Source organism: Vigna radiata, chromosome 8 (genome assembly GCF_000741045.1).
Source record: "Vigna radiata var. radiata cultivar VC1973A chromosome 8, Vradiata_ver6, whole genome shotgun sequence".
Classification (NCBI taxonomy): Eukaryota; Viridiplantae; Streptophyta; class Magnoliopsida; order Fabales; family Fabaceae; genus Vigna; species Vigna radiata.
The window spans coordinates 42,957,856-42,971,096 of NC_028358.1; the positions used below are offsets into that span (position 1 = coordinate 42,957,856).

Below are 13,241 nucleotides of genomic sequence, written 5' to 3' on the forward strand. Positions count from 1 at the left end.
TCTACAAAACCGAGAGTTAAGGAGTCAACTGATATATGAGTGAGCTGAATTTTGGTTTGTACCAGTTAAAACGAGCCAGCTCACTTTAACTTAAATTTTTAATCTCAGCATGCACGCGCCGTTGGAAGCGTGGAAGATAGATCTCACCGTCATAATCTGCTTTCAGTGAGTATTTTTATCAGGAACAGATAACAAAATAGAGGTAAACCTGAAGAAAGAAAGAAGCACTTGACACATAGGAAAGGACGTGGTAGAAGTTTGCATGCTCTCGGTCACGCAACCTTCGTGCATTCCCAAAACCCTAAAACCCTTCATTCCCCTTCCGTCTCCGGCCATGAAGGACCGCCGCACGCTGTCCTCCTATGGCTCTCTTTACATTCCGCCGCACCTCCGTTTGCGCTCCGTCGCCAATTTCAACAACTCACCCTCTCCGCTTCGCGCCAAACCCCACGAAAACCCTACACACACCATTTCTACTCTGCAACCGCCGTTCACGGAACGAGTTACCGATAAGGCACGCTCGCTCTTCGTTTCTGCTTATGACGATACTGTTTCCGAGGAAGGCTCCGATCGTGAATTCGAACTTCCCTCACTAGTGGTGAGTTATTTTGTCTTTTTAACGTCTTGCATTTTCTCTTGTCATTCGAAGTGTAGGTGGACATGTTTGTGAACGTGGTATTTGAGTTTAATTTGTGCTCTTTTGGTTTGCTAGCCTGCTTCCAAATTTGCTTGTTTGCCGAATGCTTCGCTTGATGATAACACTGACGAATGGAAGCGAAAATTTACCATGCTCTTAAATGACAAGAGTAAGCACGAATTAATCTCGAGGGAGAAAAGGGATAGGCGTGATTTTGAGCGAATAGCAGTTATTGCAAGCGGAATGGGGCTGTATAGGTGATTCTTCAATTCTTTTTCACTACCTGAGTGCTATTGTTTTTAGTGAGGAGTAGATCTTTATTTTGGGGATTTTCATTTGCGTTAGTTTTTGGCAGCCATATGTATGCTAAGGTTGTTGTCTTCAGTAAGGTCCCACTTCCAAATTACAGATATGATTTGGACGATCGGAAGCCTCAGAGGGAGGTATGTATCCTGTTCAATCATTTGCTCTTTACTTTTCCCTTTGGCCTGTACTAAGTTCAAATGCTTTTCCTTTTTATTTTTTGTGTCTATAGACTGTATTTGAATACTGTTATCTATAGAAAATTTACTTGTCAATAGATACACCTTAGTGAAGCTTTCAGGAATTGACAGGTGAGCTTGTCTTTCACCACATTTACCCGTGTTAAGGCGCATTTTGAGGAATATCTTAGCCAAAAATCCAGGATGAACAAAAGCTGTTTGGATTTGTCATCTGGAAGATCTAACAGTAATTGCAGTATTGGTATGGATGAGGGGCTTTTTGAGCAACCTGAGCCACTAGCTTCAAGTAAGGCTGTTATGGAGAAAATTGTTTGGCAGAGGAGCTTACAAATGCGTTCTCAGCAGCAAGCTTGGCAGGTTACCTTCTCTCAAATAGAAAATAGTGGCCTGTTTTCCTGTTCTGTGATAAAACTTATGTGCTTTTTTTAGTTCATTCCTTTGTCTATATTTGGTTGTTTATTCTGAATTGAATGAATATTGAACCCACAAACTGTTTACAGAGATCTGTATTTATAATACGGTTCTGCTACTAGTCAATTGTAATTGTCTAACTAAACCAGTAGCACTAACTGGCACAAACAACAAAGACCCTAAATATAGATAACGACAAACTGTAACTAACAAACTTATACAAACAAACTACAACTAACTAATTGATGACAAAGTGAGAATTACACTCACTCCCGCAAACTTGAGGAGGTTAGGAAACTGTAGGGAGCATTTGGCCCAAAGTAAAGAAAATCTAGCAGAAGATAAAGATTTAGCAAGAAGATCTGCCCACTGATCTTGACTGGGAACTTGTTGAACCGCTAACTGCTTATCAAAAACTCTCTCTTTAACAAAGAAAACATCCAGTTCCATCTTCTTTGTTCTTGAATGAAGGATTTGATTATGAGCTAAATTGATAGCACTGAGATTTAAGCAAGGATTTACCATTTCTTTTAAGGAGTCTATAAATAAGTTTGATGTAATTTTATAGTGTATTTATTAATTCAAAAGCATGAAATTATAATGGATGGAAATGATATCATATCTTGTCATGGCATGTTGGTAGTCTTGTAAAAAATAAATAGAAATAGTCGTGAACTAAGGGAGTTACTATTTCTTTTAAAATACCTATTGGGTAGAAACTACAATGTTAATGCTATGATGATGTTTAAAACTTAGCAGTAAAGGGAGGTAAGGGAGATGGTGAGAGTAGGGGAAACCTGACACTTACAGAATATAATATTAGTCAAAAACACTAAGGGTCTGTTTGGGAAAACTGCAAGAATTAAATTATCTTGATAATCGATGATTGTTATAATTGATCATGACCAATTTGGTTTACTTAAGTTTTCTGAATGTAGTTTTAAGACAATTCATTATGTTTAAAAAACAGCCTTTACCTAAGAAAAAAAATAATGTATGACGCTGAAAGGAAATAAAAACTGTCAGAAAGTAATTATAAATTATCATTCTTTAGATTAATAAAAACAGTTTATTATTTCAGAAGAAAAGTTGCTTGCAAATTTAAACTATTATCCTTGTCCCAAACATACAGCTAAAATTGCAAATAGCTAATTTTTTTTTTTTTTATATATCTCAAAAACAGCTGAAAAATATCCTAACAGTCTTTCCCAATCATGCCCTAAGCATGTGTTTGGAATTTCATTCTCCCTGGATTAAACACCTGTCCACCTCGCAGCAACATACTGTAGCTTCAGCTTCAATTTGGCTTAAGATTACCCTAAACACTCTGTAATGTGGACAGAAAAACATAACACAATGGAAATCTTATTGTAAACAGAAATCCTAATAACTTAATATGCTTATCCGTAATGGTACATTTCTGTTGGATACATGTGAAAGACAACAAGCAGAACAATTTTTGTCAGTTTTCATATTTGGACCATGATTATTCCATTTTCATGGTTGACATATTTGGTACATACCTGGTGCAGGACTACAAGTATGTGATAGATCTATGAATCTAGGAAGGTCTCAAAAGTATACTCTCATAGGCCTATATTGAAGGCCCAATTGCGATTATCTATATATTTAACACAACCAAAGTACCATATATACCCATATCTGTGGAACATAGGTTTTCATCAGTCACAGTTTTGGGGTGATATCTTCCCTCCATTGACAATGATCATAGATCAATCTACTGTTTGTTGATATTCACACTAACTTGTTTTGTAATAAGTTGAAAAGAAAAAAAGTCCAGTGGTTCTTCTTCGTAGTCATTACAGTCTGTCCACATTACCTCTTACAAATACTTCTTATTATTTTTGTGTGTTTATTGTTTTCCCTGAATATCTTTTCAATATTTTGAATATCCAATGGGTTTTAGAAACCATCGAGGAAAAACAAAGTTGGCTTGAATGTTCTTCACATCTTACCTTCTCTTTTCAGGAATCTGCTGAAGGAAGTAGAATGCTAGAATTTCGCAGAAGTCTCCCAGCTTATAAAAAGAAAGAAGAAATATTATCAGTCATATCAAGGAATCAGGTGTGTTGAATAGTTGTATAATATTATTAACAATATTGTTATTGGTTAAACTTATTGGCCTATTAATTGTATTACAAGTTGTGTTGAACATCCTTTTAAATTAACTTTATACCGTTTGTATGTTGAATGTTGGACTTGTCTAAAATCAATGTTGAAAGTCAATTCCTGTTAGCTGGTTTAACTGGCCGATGCACTGAGGATTTTGAGTTGGTTCAGAAAATCAATCCAGTGATACTATGTAAACTGAAATTTTTATTGTGGAACTCAGATCCTGCTGCAAATACTTTGTTGAATTTTTTGTTGTAAAATTTTTTAAACCATGAATATCAAGTATAAAGGTTATGGTGGTGGTTTGGTTGAATTTCAATGCAAACACCAGCACTGATCATCCCTTAAAAGGTGGGTTGTCAGGTGGAGGTTGGCTCTTGGCATTTGTATGAAAATATTTTATGATAAAAAATTTAATGTACTGGCTTTATAACAGAAGTTAGACAACTGATATTCGACTATTATCACGTTAATATTTATCAGACAACTGTATATTAGACTGTTGTATCATATGGTTGGTTAGTTTAGCAGAGTTATTGACGAATGAGAAGTATTTGGGTTTGTGGTGGCTAGAATGCCATGCCCAAATCAATAATCGGAAAAAGCTCAGTATTTGACCTGCTTTGATTTATACAATTACTGTAGTAGTTTGATGTATGAGTGGGGACTTGGGTTGGGAGTGATAAGATATACTTCCTCAGCAGTGCGTGTGGTCCTTAATACACAACTTTTCAGCTTTTATATGCCTATCGCCAGTGTCACCAGTAAAAGTCGTTTGGCAGAACCACTGATGTTATTGTGACTGTAAAGCTTTTATAATAATCAATATAAATTGTAGTATGCATCTTTTACTTTTATTCAAACATGCAAGTTGGTTTGTTGGTAAATATATGATTTAAACACAGACTGTAGTCGTAATTTTAATCTTATAAATTTTATTTCTATAATTTGATTGTCTGTTATTAAATGACATATTTTTTAGGTAGTTATCATTTCAGGCGAAACAGGTTGTGGCAAGACAACACAAATTCCACAATTCATTTTAGAATCTGAGATAGAATCAGTTCGAGGAGCTGCTTGTAATATCATATGCACACAGCCAAGACGCATTTCAGCCATGTCAGTTTCTGAACGAGTGGCCTTTGAGAGGGGAGAGAAATTGGGCGAATCTGTAAGTTTATCTGCGAAACACAGTTATTTTTAATATACTATCCCAATCTATTACTTTTCTGTTTCCTTAAAATTTCAATATTTCTCCCTATTTATTGGTTGCTCTCGCACTTACTCTTTCTCTCTCCTTGAAAGGTTGGATATAAAGTTCGACTTGAGGGTATGAAAGGGAGAGATACCCATCTTCTCTTTTGCACCACAGGCATTTTATTAAGAAGATTACTGGCTGATAGAAAGTTGAAAGGCGTAACTCACGTTATTGTGGATGAAATTCATGAGCGAGGGATGAATGAAGGTAGAGTTTTGAGCTTCATTGAATCTTTTTGTTTTAGAACGTTTCTAAATATTCATATACTTTCATTTTTTTGTGACAGATTTTCTGCTTATTATCCTTAAAGAACTCCTTCTCCATCGGCCAGAACTGAAACTGATTTTGATGAGTGCTACCCTAGATGCAGAGCTCTTTTCTTCGTACTTTAACGGGGCTCCGACTATGTTTATTCCTGTGCGTTGCTGAAACAGTGTTATTCCTTTTTGTTGATGGGAGATGGATGTGTCTGACAATTTCTTATGATGGATCATGAACCTGAGTACATAGATATAAAATGAAATAATTTCAGAGTATCAAGGCAGTAAATAAATGTTCTATTTTTTTAGTAAATAATAATATTTTGGGGCCTAGAACTAAGGACTTCCCCTTTTCTTATTGTTCGGATGGATATGCTTATTAATACAGGGCTTCACATACCACGTCAGAACCCATTTTTTGGAGAACATTCTTGAAATGACGGGCTACAGATTAACTCCTTATAATCAAATTGATGATTATGGTCAAGAAAAGATGTGGAAAATGAACAGACAGGTCCCAAGAAAGAGGAAAAGTCAAATTGCTTCTGTCGTAGAGGTATTTTAGAAATTGAAAACGGTAGTTGCTTAACTGTTTAGTATTTCTTAATTTTAGTTTATTTCGGAAAATGTATGACCAGGATGCAATTAGAGCTGCTGATTTCAAAGATTACAGCCCACATACACAGGAGTCTTTGTCATGTTGGAATCCTGACTGCATTGGTTTTAATCTCATAGAATATATTTTGTGCAATATATGTGAGAATGAAAGACCTGGTGCTGTTTTGGTTTTCATGACTGGATGGGATGATATAAGCTGTCTGAAAGAGAAACTCCTGACTCACACTGTCTTGGGAGATCCAAACCGTGTTCTGTTGCTTACATGTCATGGCTCAATGGCTAGCTCAGAGCAGGTATTGTTCTGTCCGTTGACCACAAATCTGCAGTTTCTGTCATACAATCTGTATGTGTAATGATTTGTTGTCTGAAAACAGTTTTAACAGTATGTTTGTGCATGGTTTGCCAAAGAAAGGTTGTATGTGCTTTATCTCGTTGGTACTTACGATTAATATTTAGATATACATAACGGATAGGCAATATGCAGAGATTAATATTTGAAGAGCCTGAAGCTGGAGTAAGAAAAATAGTGCTAACAACAAATATTGCTGAAACCAGTATCACGATAAATGATGTTGTTTTTGTTCTTGACTGTGGAAAAGCGAAAGAAACATCATATGATGCTCTGAACAACACACCTTGTCTGCTTCCTACATGGATTTCTAAGGTTTCTTCTCAACAAGTAAGTTTATACTTTAGTTGATTGCGTGTGTTTTTAATATATCACTCTAATACATGTTTGCAATTAGGAGACATCACTTATACATACTGGTTTTCTTCAAAGCATTCTGCATAGTTTATCATGTTTAGTTGGCTGAATGTTATGGACACTGGGCTATTGAAACTATAAATGTTGCTTGCTAGCAGTAATCTGGATTGGAATGTGAATTATTCTATGATAACAACTCTACATTTTTTTTCCTGTAGATTAAGGCTTAGCTCTTTACCTTGTGTTTATCATCAACAGGAGAGTGGCTGTGTTCTTCATAGTTTTGTAATAATCATGATTTTGGGAAGAAATACGTACACTGGACATATTTTATGAAACTTGATAGATGTTGTATTTACTCACTGGTCATCATTTTCACTAAAGCTTTAATGACAAATTGGAAGTTGTAGTACAGGAAGAACTTTGTGTGGGTAGTCATGAAAAGATATAAATCTAAGGTGGACTAATAGAATTCTACTATTCTTACGGAGAGCTTCTGATCTGATGTCTAAATTTTAATAGTTCCTAAGGGCTTTTGTAGATTAGTTTTAATTAATCTATAAGTAACTAACATCCTTACCACCTGTTGCATATGGCTTAAATGGTCATGAAAAGGTCATGTCAGTTGACTTTTTAAGTGAGTTAGAACTGGCTGCCCCTACAAATAAAAACCAGAGATATCTCTAATAATATAAAATAATAGATCGTGACATATGATATAATTTAATCAACTCTATTTTTACCTTGAAATTGTCTTACATAACTAAAATTAATCGTTCATAATTAATGTGAAAATAACGTCAAAGTAATAAAAATCTGAAATATAATTATAATTTATCCTCCAGTGTGTTGCATCTGTGGCATAAAAGAAACTATAGAATCATTTACATGTAAAAGAGGCTACGGACAATTCTGATTAATTTTTTTGGTGGGGGGTTGGGGCGTGATTTTATTGGTATGTATAAAATATAAATAAAGTTATGCAATTCAAAATTGGTATTTTATTCTCTTGGATTTGGTACCTTGGTCATTATGTAATTACCAACTTATGGTAGTTTCTCCACTGCCTATCTATCAAGGATAATGTCTGATGAGACTATGCAAGATATTTCCTACAAACTTTAGGGAAGACTGCACATGTCATTTAAGTGAATGAATGCATTTGCTGCTGAAAATAATAATGCCCTTGTCTGGAAATTGCTGTTGTGTTGTAAGGCCTGGTCATGTGCCGTTTTCTATAGTTTAAGGATGAAAATCGATTAGACCACAGGATTATAATGGTAAAATGCAGTATACCCATAAACTCTGCATACAGTTAACTACCAGTGAATTACGACCTTAATTATTAACCGTGAACGAAAATATTGGACCTTAAATGCTGAGTTTTCCCCTGAATATATTTTTCTAGAGAAGAGGAAGAGCTGGTCGGGTACAACCAGGAGAGTGTTACCATCTCTATCCTAGATGTGTGTATGATGCATTTTCGGAGTATCAGTTGCCAGAAATTTTGAGAACACCTCTGCAGTCCCTCTGTTTACAAATTAAAAGTTTGAGACTTGAAAGCATATCTGAGTTCTTGTCCAGGGCTTTGCAGTCTCCTGAGATACTTGCGGTATATATTTGGTTTATTCTTCAGAATTCCATCAATTCATGTACTTTTCTCTTATTTAATAAGTTCATATATTCTTCTTTTTTGTGTTGGTTACTTGTATGTAAATTTGTACCGGTAATTTTTGTGATCGTTTTATTCATAGGTGCAAAATGCAATTGAATATTTAAAAATAATTGGAGCTTTGGATGAGAAAGAGAATCTCACTATTCTAGGTTGGTTGGTCCCTTGCCGGTACTAGAAAATTTAGCTTGTGTTCGCTCCTTGAAATAAAGACTTGTACTTGGTTCTTCACTTGACAGGGCGCTACTTGACAATGCTTCCTATGGAACCCAAACTTGGCAAGATGCTAATATTAGGTGCTATTTTCAATTGCCTGGATCCCATATTAACTGTGGTTGCTGGTCTCAGTGTGAGAGATCCTTTTCTAACACCGTTGGATAAAAAAGATGTAAGTTGTTTCTGTTTAAGATGATTGGTTAATGATTGAAATGATAATTTGTCTTTATTATAGATTATTTAATGCCTGATTGTATTAATCTCTTCTGCACTTGTGTTCCCTCTTAGCATGAACATATTACAATGCAATAACATTTTATTTTTATGCGTGTTGCTTGGACACTGATTGCAATTGAATTTGCTTCAAGAACCCAGATACACTGAATTTTATCTAAATTGAGGCTCTGTTGTCGCATACAATACAGAAATATGGTAGTAGGAAATATGAAAAAGTAATGTGTATACCTAATCTATTATAGATCTTGCCTCTTACCTATTACCTATAGAAAGAATTAAAGTGAAGCTAAATCTTATACTTGTTTCATTTTTATTTTTGTTTTCTTCTCTCGGGTCTACCATGTCCTCTTTGGTAAAATTTGATTAAGTTTGCGTTATGTGTTCAATGTTTAGTAGAATAGGGCAAGTCACAGCACTCCTACAATAATTTATTTCTGCTGTGCTGTACTAGCGTAGCAATTAACTAAATACTCATCATTTGCTAGCTGTAACTTGTTTTTTATAACCTTTCTTGGGAAAATGTATTTTGTGTTAGTTGTTAAAGTCTGTGTTTCCGTGTAGATTAATTTGGTGTCCAACTAAAGAATGCACAGATGTAGTCATTCTAAAAATTGATCATATTTTTCAGAGTTTGGAGATACTAAATCGACATAATTTTCTAACTCTAGTTTACCAACTAATTATTCTGAGCTTCTATTGTAGCAGATTATTAGGATTAAGATATTCTTAATATCTCCATAGTAAGTAGGAAAAATATCTTCAAGATCTTCGTATTTTTTTCAGCATACTTTTATTTTGCTTTTTAAAGATTTTGATTATTACATATAGATGTGATGGGAATGCAATTGGTGTGACTGTTATCAATAAATTAATTCTTTATTTTCTTACGTAGTTCAAGTTAGTATCAGTCATATAGATCAATCCTAGTCAAGTTTGTTAGGTCTATCATGTAACTTCTATCGGGACCCCTTATATTCCCATGGTCGATGTTTTCAGTGTGAGGGGATGTATGAAAGATCTTACATTAACTAGAAATATGACCAAATTATAATATTCGGTGCAAATCTAACTTTACAAGTTAACTTGTAAAGGTTGAGTTAGGTTTAAAGTCTACTTTATTAATATAGAATTAGATTCAGGTCTAACTTGGTGACAGGTTCAGTTGAGTACGATATATAGAGTGGTCTATGTATCAAAAGTCTTCCTAGCAGTTTTTCGTCATGGTAAACGACGGTATAAGTAAGAGTCACTATTGAAATACTCATGGTTAAAAATGCTTCAACTCAAGGAAGAATGTATCAATATGGAATAGACTCACTTGAGGAAAAGATTGTTAGGAACCTAAGTGTAAATTGGAGTCCTGCATTGAATAGAAAAGAAAAATTTGAGCAATATATAAGAAAAAAGTACCTACAAATTGTGTGGTGTCCCACTTCCTAATGAGTGGTACCAAACATGAAATTCATCTGATAATAGTGTTGAAAGAAGTGCGTTCCTATTATTTCTCCAAAAGCAGTTTACCTATTGTATACTGCTTGAAAGAGACTTTTAGCCGTGCACTATTTAAAAAAAAATATAAAAAACTTCTACATTAGGTTTCGTTGCCAAAGTTGTATCATGTGATTCTGAATGTAAGAGCTCGTCGGGATGATCACTATTTCAGTTAATCATACTTATTTGAAGTATGTAATGGATATATGTAATATGGCCAATTTATTTTCCAACTTGTTGGGTGGGCGATGTCTTGTGTTGAAATGAATTTTTCATTATTTGACAGCTCAAAGTTCTTCATTGTAGCTTGCAGAGGCTGCAAAATCTCAATTCTGTGGTGAATATAGTGACCACCTTGCACTTGTAAGGGCATATGACGGTTGGAAAGATGCTGAAATGGACATGGGTGGATATGAATACTGTTGGAAAAATTTCCTTTCCTTACAATCCATGAAAGCTATTGATGCTCTTCGGAGAGAGTTCATATGCCTGCTCAAGGATACCGGATTAGTTGATAGCAACGCAGCCAGCTGCAATGCATGGAGCTCTGATCTAAATCTTATCCGAGCAGTTATTTTCTATGGCCTATATCCTGGAATTGGTTCTGTTGTGGTATGTCCTATTTTCAAGACAAAGATAATATATTAATGACTTCATTAGCCTAATTTTGTCTTTTTTGTGTTAATAGTTGATTCCAGCACTACTCCAGAATAGTTTGTTTATAAAAGTATATTTTCTTGTACTCCTTGTTCTAAATTTTCTTTCTTAATTATATATAAAATAAATAATTAAGTACAATTTAAATTAAAATTAGATCATGTTGTGTTTAGTCAGTTGCAATACATAATGACAAATTCTTTTATTCAACTCAATTATATTTTAAAATTGAACATTTGCCCGTCAGATTCTCGTATTGATGGATATAGGCCCATCCTGAACGTTTTTATATTAGTATATGTCATGTTTTGAAAATGTAAATAAAGATGTAATTTCATTTGCAGAATAATGAGAAATCATTCTCTTTGAAAACAATGGAGGATGGGCAAGTGCTCCTATATTCGGTAAGTTCATTAAGACCTTTATAATTTGCTGGTAGCTGTGAAGCATTTTAAATAATTCTATTAAGGTCGTCACCTTTCCATTCTATTTTGGGCTTTCCTTTTTAATCGAATATTCATTTCATTTGCCTAGAACTCAGTGAATACTCGGGAAACTAAAATTCCATATCCATGGCTTGTTTTTAACGAGAAGATAAAAGTGAACTCGGTTTTTCTCCGCGACTCAACAGCCGTGTCTGATTCAGTGGTGCTTCTGTTTGGAGGAAGCTTATTGAAAGGAGATGCTGTAAGTTTGATGTGATTTTCTATTGTTTATTGTGTTTATTATAATATTATATGCAATGTTTGCAGTATGATATTGGTGTCTTAGTTTTAGTTGTCTGATGTTTTGCTGGAATCCAACCTTTTTTATCAGGATAACCATTTAAAGATGTTGGGAGGATATCTTGAGTTTTTTATGGATCCGAGTGTTGTTGAAATGTACCAGAGTATAAGGAGAGAACTTGATGCCTTCATTCAGGGCAAAGTAGGTGCAAATTAATATCATTCTCCTACCTTCTCGATGCAAATAGAACTACCATTCTATTTCTGTTTTAGTGCTTTTTCTGTGGCCAGTCTGAATTGACATGACGGTTGAACTTTTAATTTAAACTTTGTATTTGGCAGCTACTTTTTCCAAGAATGGGCATACAGTGGTATCAAGATCTCCTATCTGCAGTACGGCTGCTGATTTCCAATGACCAATGTGAAGGTAGATTTGTATTTGGTCGCCAGGTCCATAAACCATCTAAAAAATCTATTATGTTGGCCTCACACCCAACCTTGGTTTCAAGGACTGAGAGTGGACCTGGGGGAGATAATTCTAAAAGTCAGCTCCAAACATTGCTTACGAGAGCAGGATGTGCAGCACCCGTCTACAAGACTAAACAATTGAAGAACAATCAGTTTCAGGCTGCAGTTGAATTCAATGGAATGCAGATAATGGGTCAACCTTGTAACAATAAAAAGAGTGCAGAAAAAGATGCTGCAGCTGAGGCATTGCAGTGGCTGATGGGTGGAAAGCAAGCAGGCAGGGAGTATATCAATCACTTGTCAATGTTACTTAAGAAAAGTAAGAAGGATCACAATTAAGCGGTCAAAGTAATATGCTCAATGCAAAGGTAAAAAGGAGCCGGAGGCGAAGGATGTATGCGGTTTCATGGGGCATTGTTACTATAAAGTCCTGGATCATTGAGTCAACCTGTTCATGAAAGCAGCCAACCCCATATCACCATCAACCAGATTGAATTTGAAGTTGAAAGATACTCATTCTTTGATCGAAGCAAGATGAAAGATCATCCGCGAGCATGAAGCAAATAACTGTCACTTTTCCAGTTTTGTGCTTTTACATCAGTGAGAAAATTGACTGTTAGTGGCAGGGTCATACGCGATAGGAGGGATTAGTACATAGCATTCATTAAATGGATTGGGTTGGGGTGGCGGTGCGGGCGGTTGTGCACATATTCAGCAGGAAATGATGCCACACTCGAATCCCAGTTATTCACCCATTAATTTTGTACAGTGATTATCATTTTTGACAGTATTAAAATCCTAAATATGTCGAACCACATTTCATCCCAACATAATTCTATTCCAATGGTGAGACCAAATAAACCTTTTTCTGGCCTTTTGTTCTTGGTCCGAGCAAAACCAGGTGAAAAATTAAAGTAACCGATTTTGGACAGATTATAGGTCAAATAAATGGGAAACTGAAATGATTGTTCAGCATCAATAAATTTTGGTTGGTGCAATAAGTTGAAATTTATCATATTCGAAGGTTGCTTTGAGAGGACAAGCCCCGAAAAGAATGTACCTAATGCGGTCGTGTTGCCAGCTCAACATTTGTTTGGATTTCCGTTTTCATAGCATGAATATCAATGTAAAGACACCACACGTGGATTCAGTTGAATGTTCTTTGGAGTGTGTATTTGCGGTAAACCAAAAACCAAAGTGTTGTTTTTTATTTCTAATTTGTTCTGACGTAAATTAAAATGTAAATTCT

The 13,241-nt window shown here is 35.1% G+C and overlaps 1 protein-coding gene across 7 annotated transcripts; it reads left to right on the forward strand.

Moving 5' to 3' along the window:
- Positions 1-156: 156 nt before the first annotated feature.
- LOC106772202 (DExH-box ATP-dependent RNA helicase DExH5, mitochondrial) lies at positions 157-12,867 on the forward strand. 7 transcript variants are annotated; one of them, XM_022785726.1, is made up of 20 exons: positions 158-598; positions 713-894; positions 993-1,080; positions 1,252-1,497; positions 3,541-3,636; positions 4,667-4,855; positions 4,990-5,149; positions 5,229-5,359; positions 5,591-5,758; positions 5,841-6,113; positions 6,305-6,499; positions 7,935-8,138; positions 8,281-8,350; positions 8,438-8,586; positions 10,449-10,754; positions 11,144-11,203; positions 11,334-11,486; positions 11,616-11,730; positions 11,867-11,951; positions 12,034-12,166. In XM_022785726.1, exons 1-19 carry the CDS (start codon positions 263-265, stop codon positions 11,938-11,940), a joined length of 3,195 nt encoding a protein of 1,064 aa, XP_022641447.1. In that variant the 5' UTR covers positions 158-262; the 3' UTR covers positions 11,941-11,951; positions 12,034-12,166. The 7 variants fall into 7 exon arrangements, with proteins under 7 accessions (XP_022641448.1, XP_022641447.1, XP_022641446.1 ...); XM_014658439.2 differs by having other exon boundaries at positions 159-598; positions 11,616-11,726; positions 12,034-12,271; XM_022785727.1 differs by lacking the exon at positions 11,616-11,730 and having other exon boundaries at positions 157-598; positions 12,034-12,271.
- Positions 12,868-13,241: the final 374 nt, after the last annotated feature.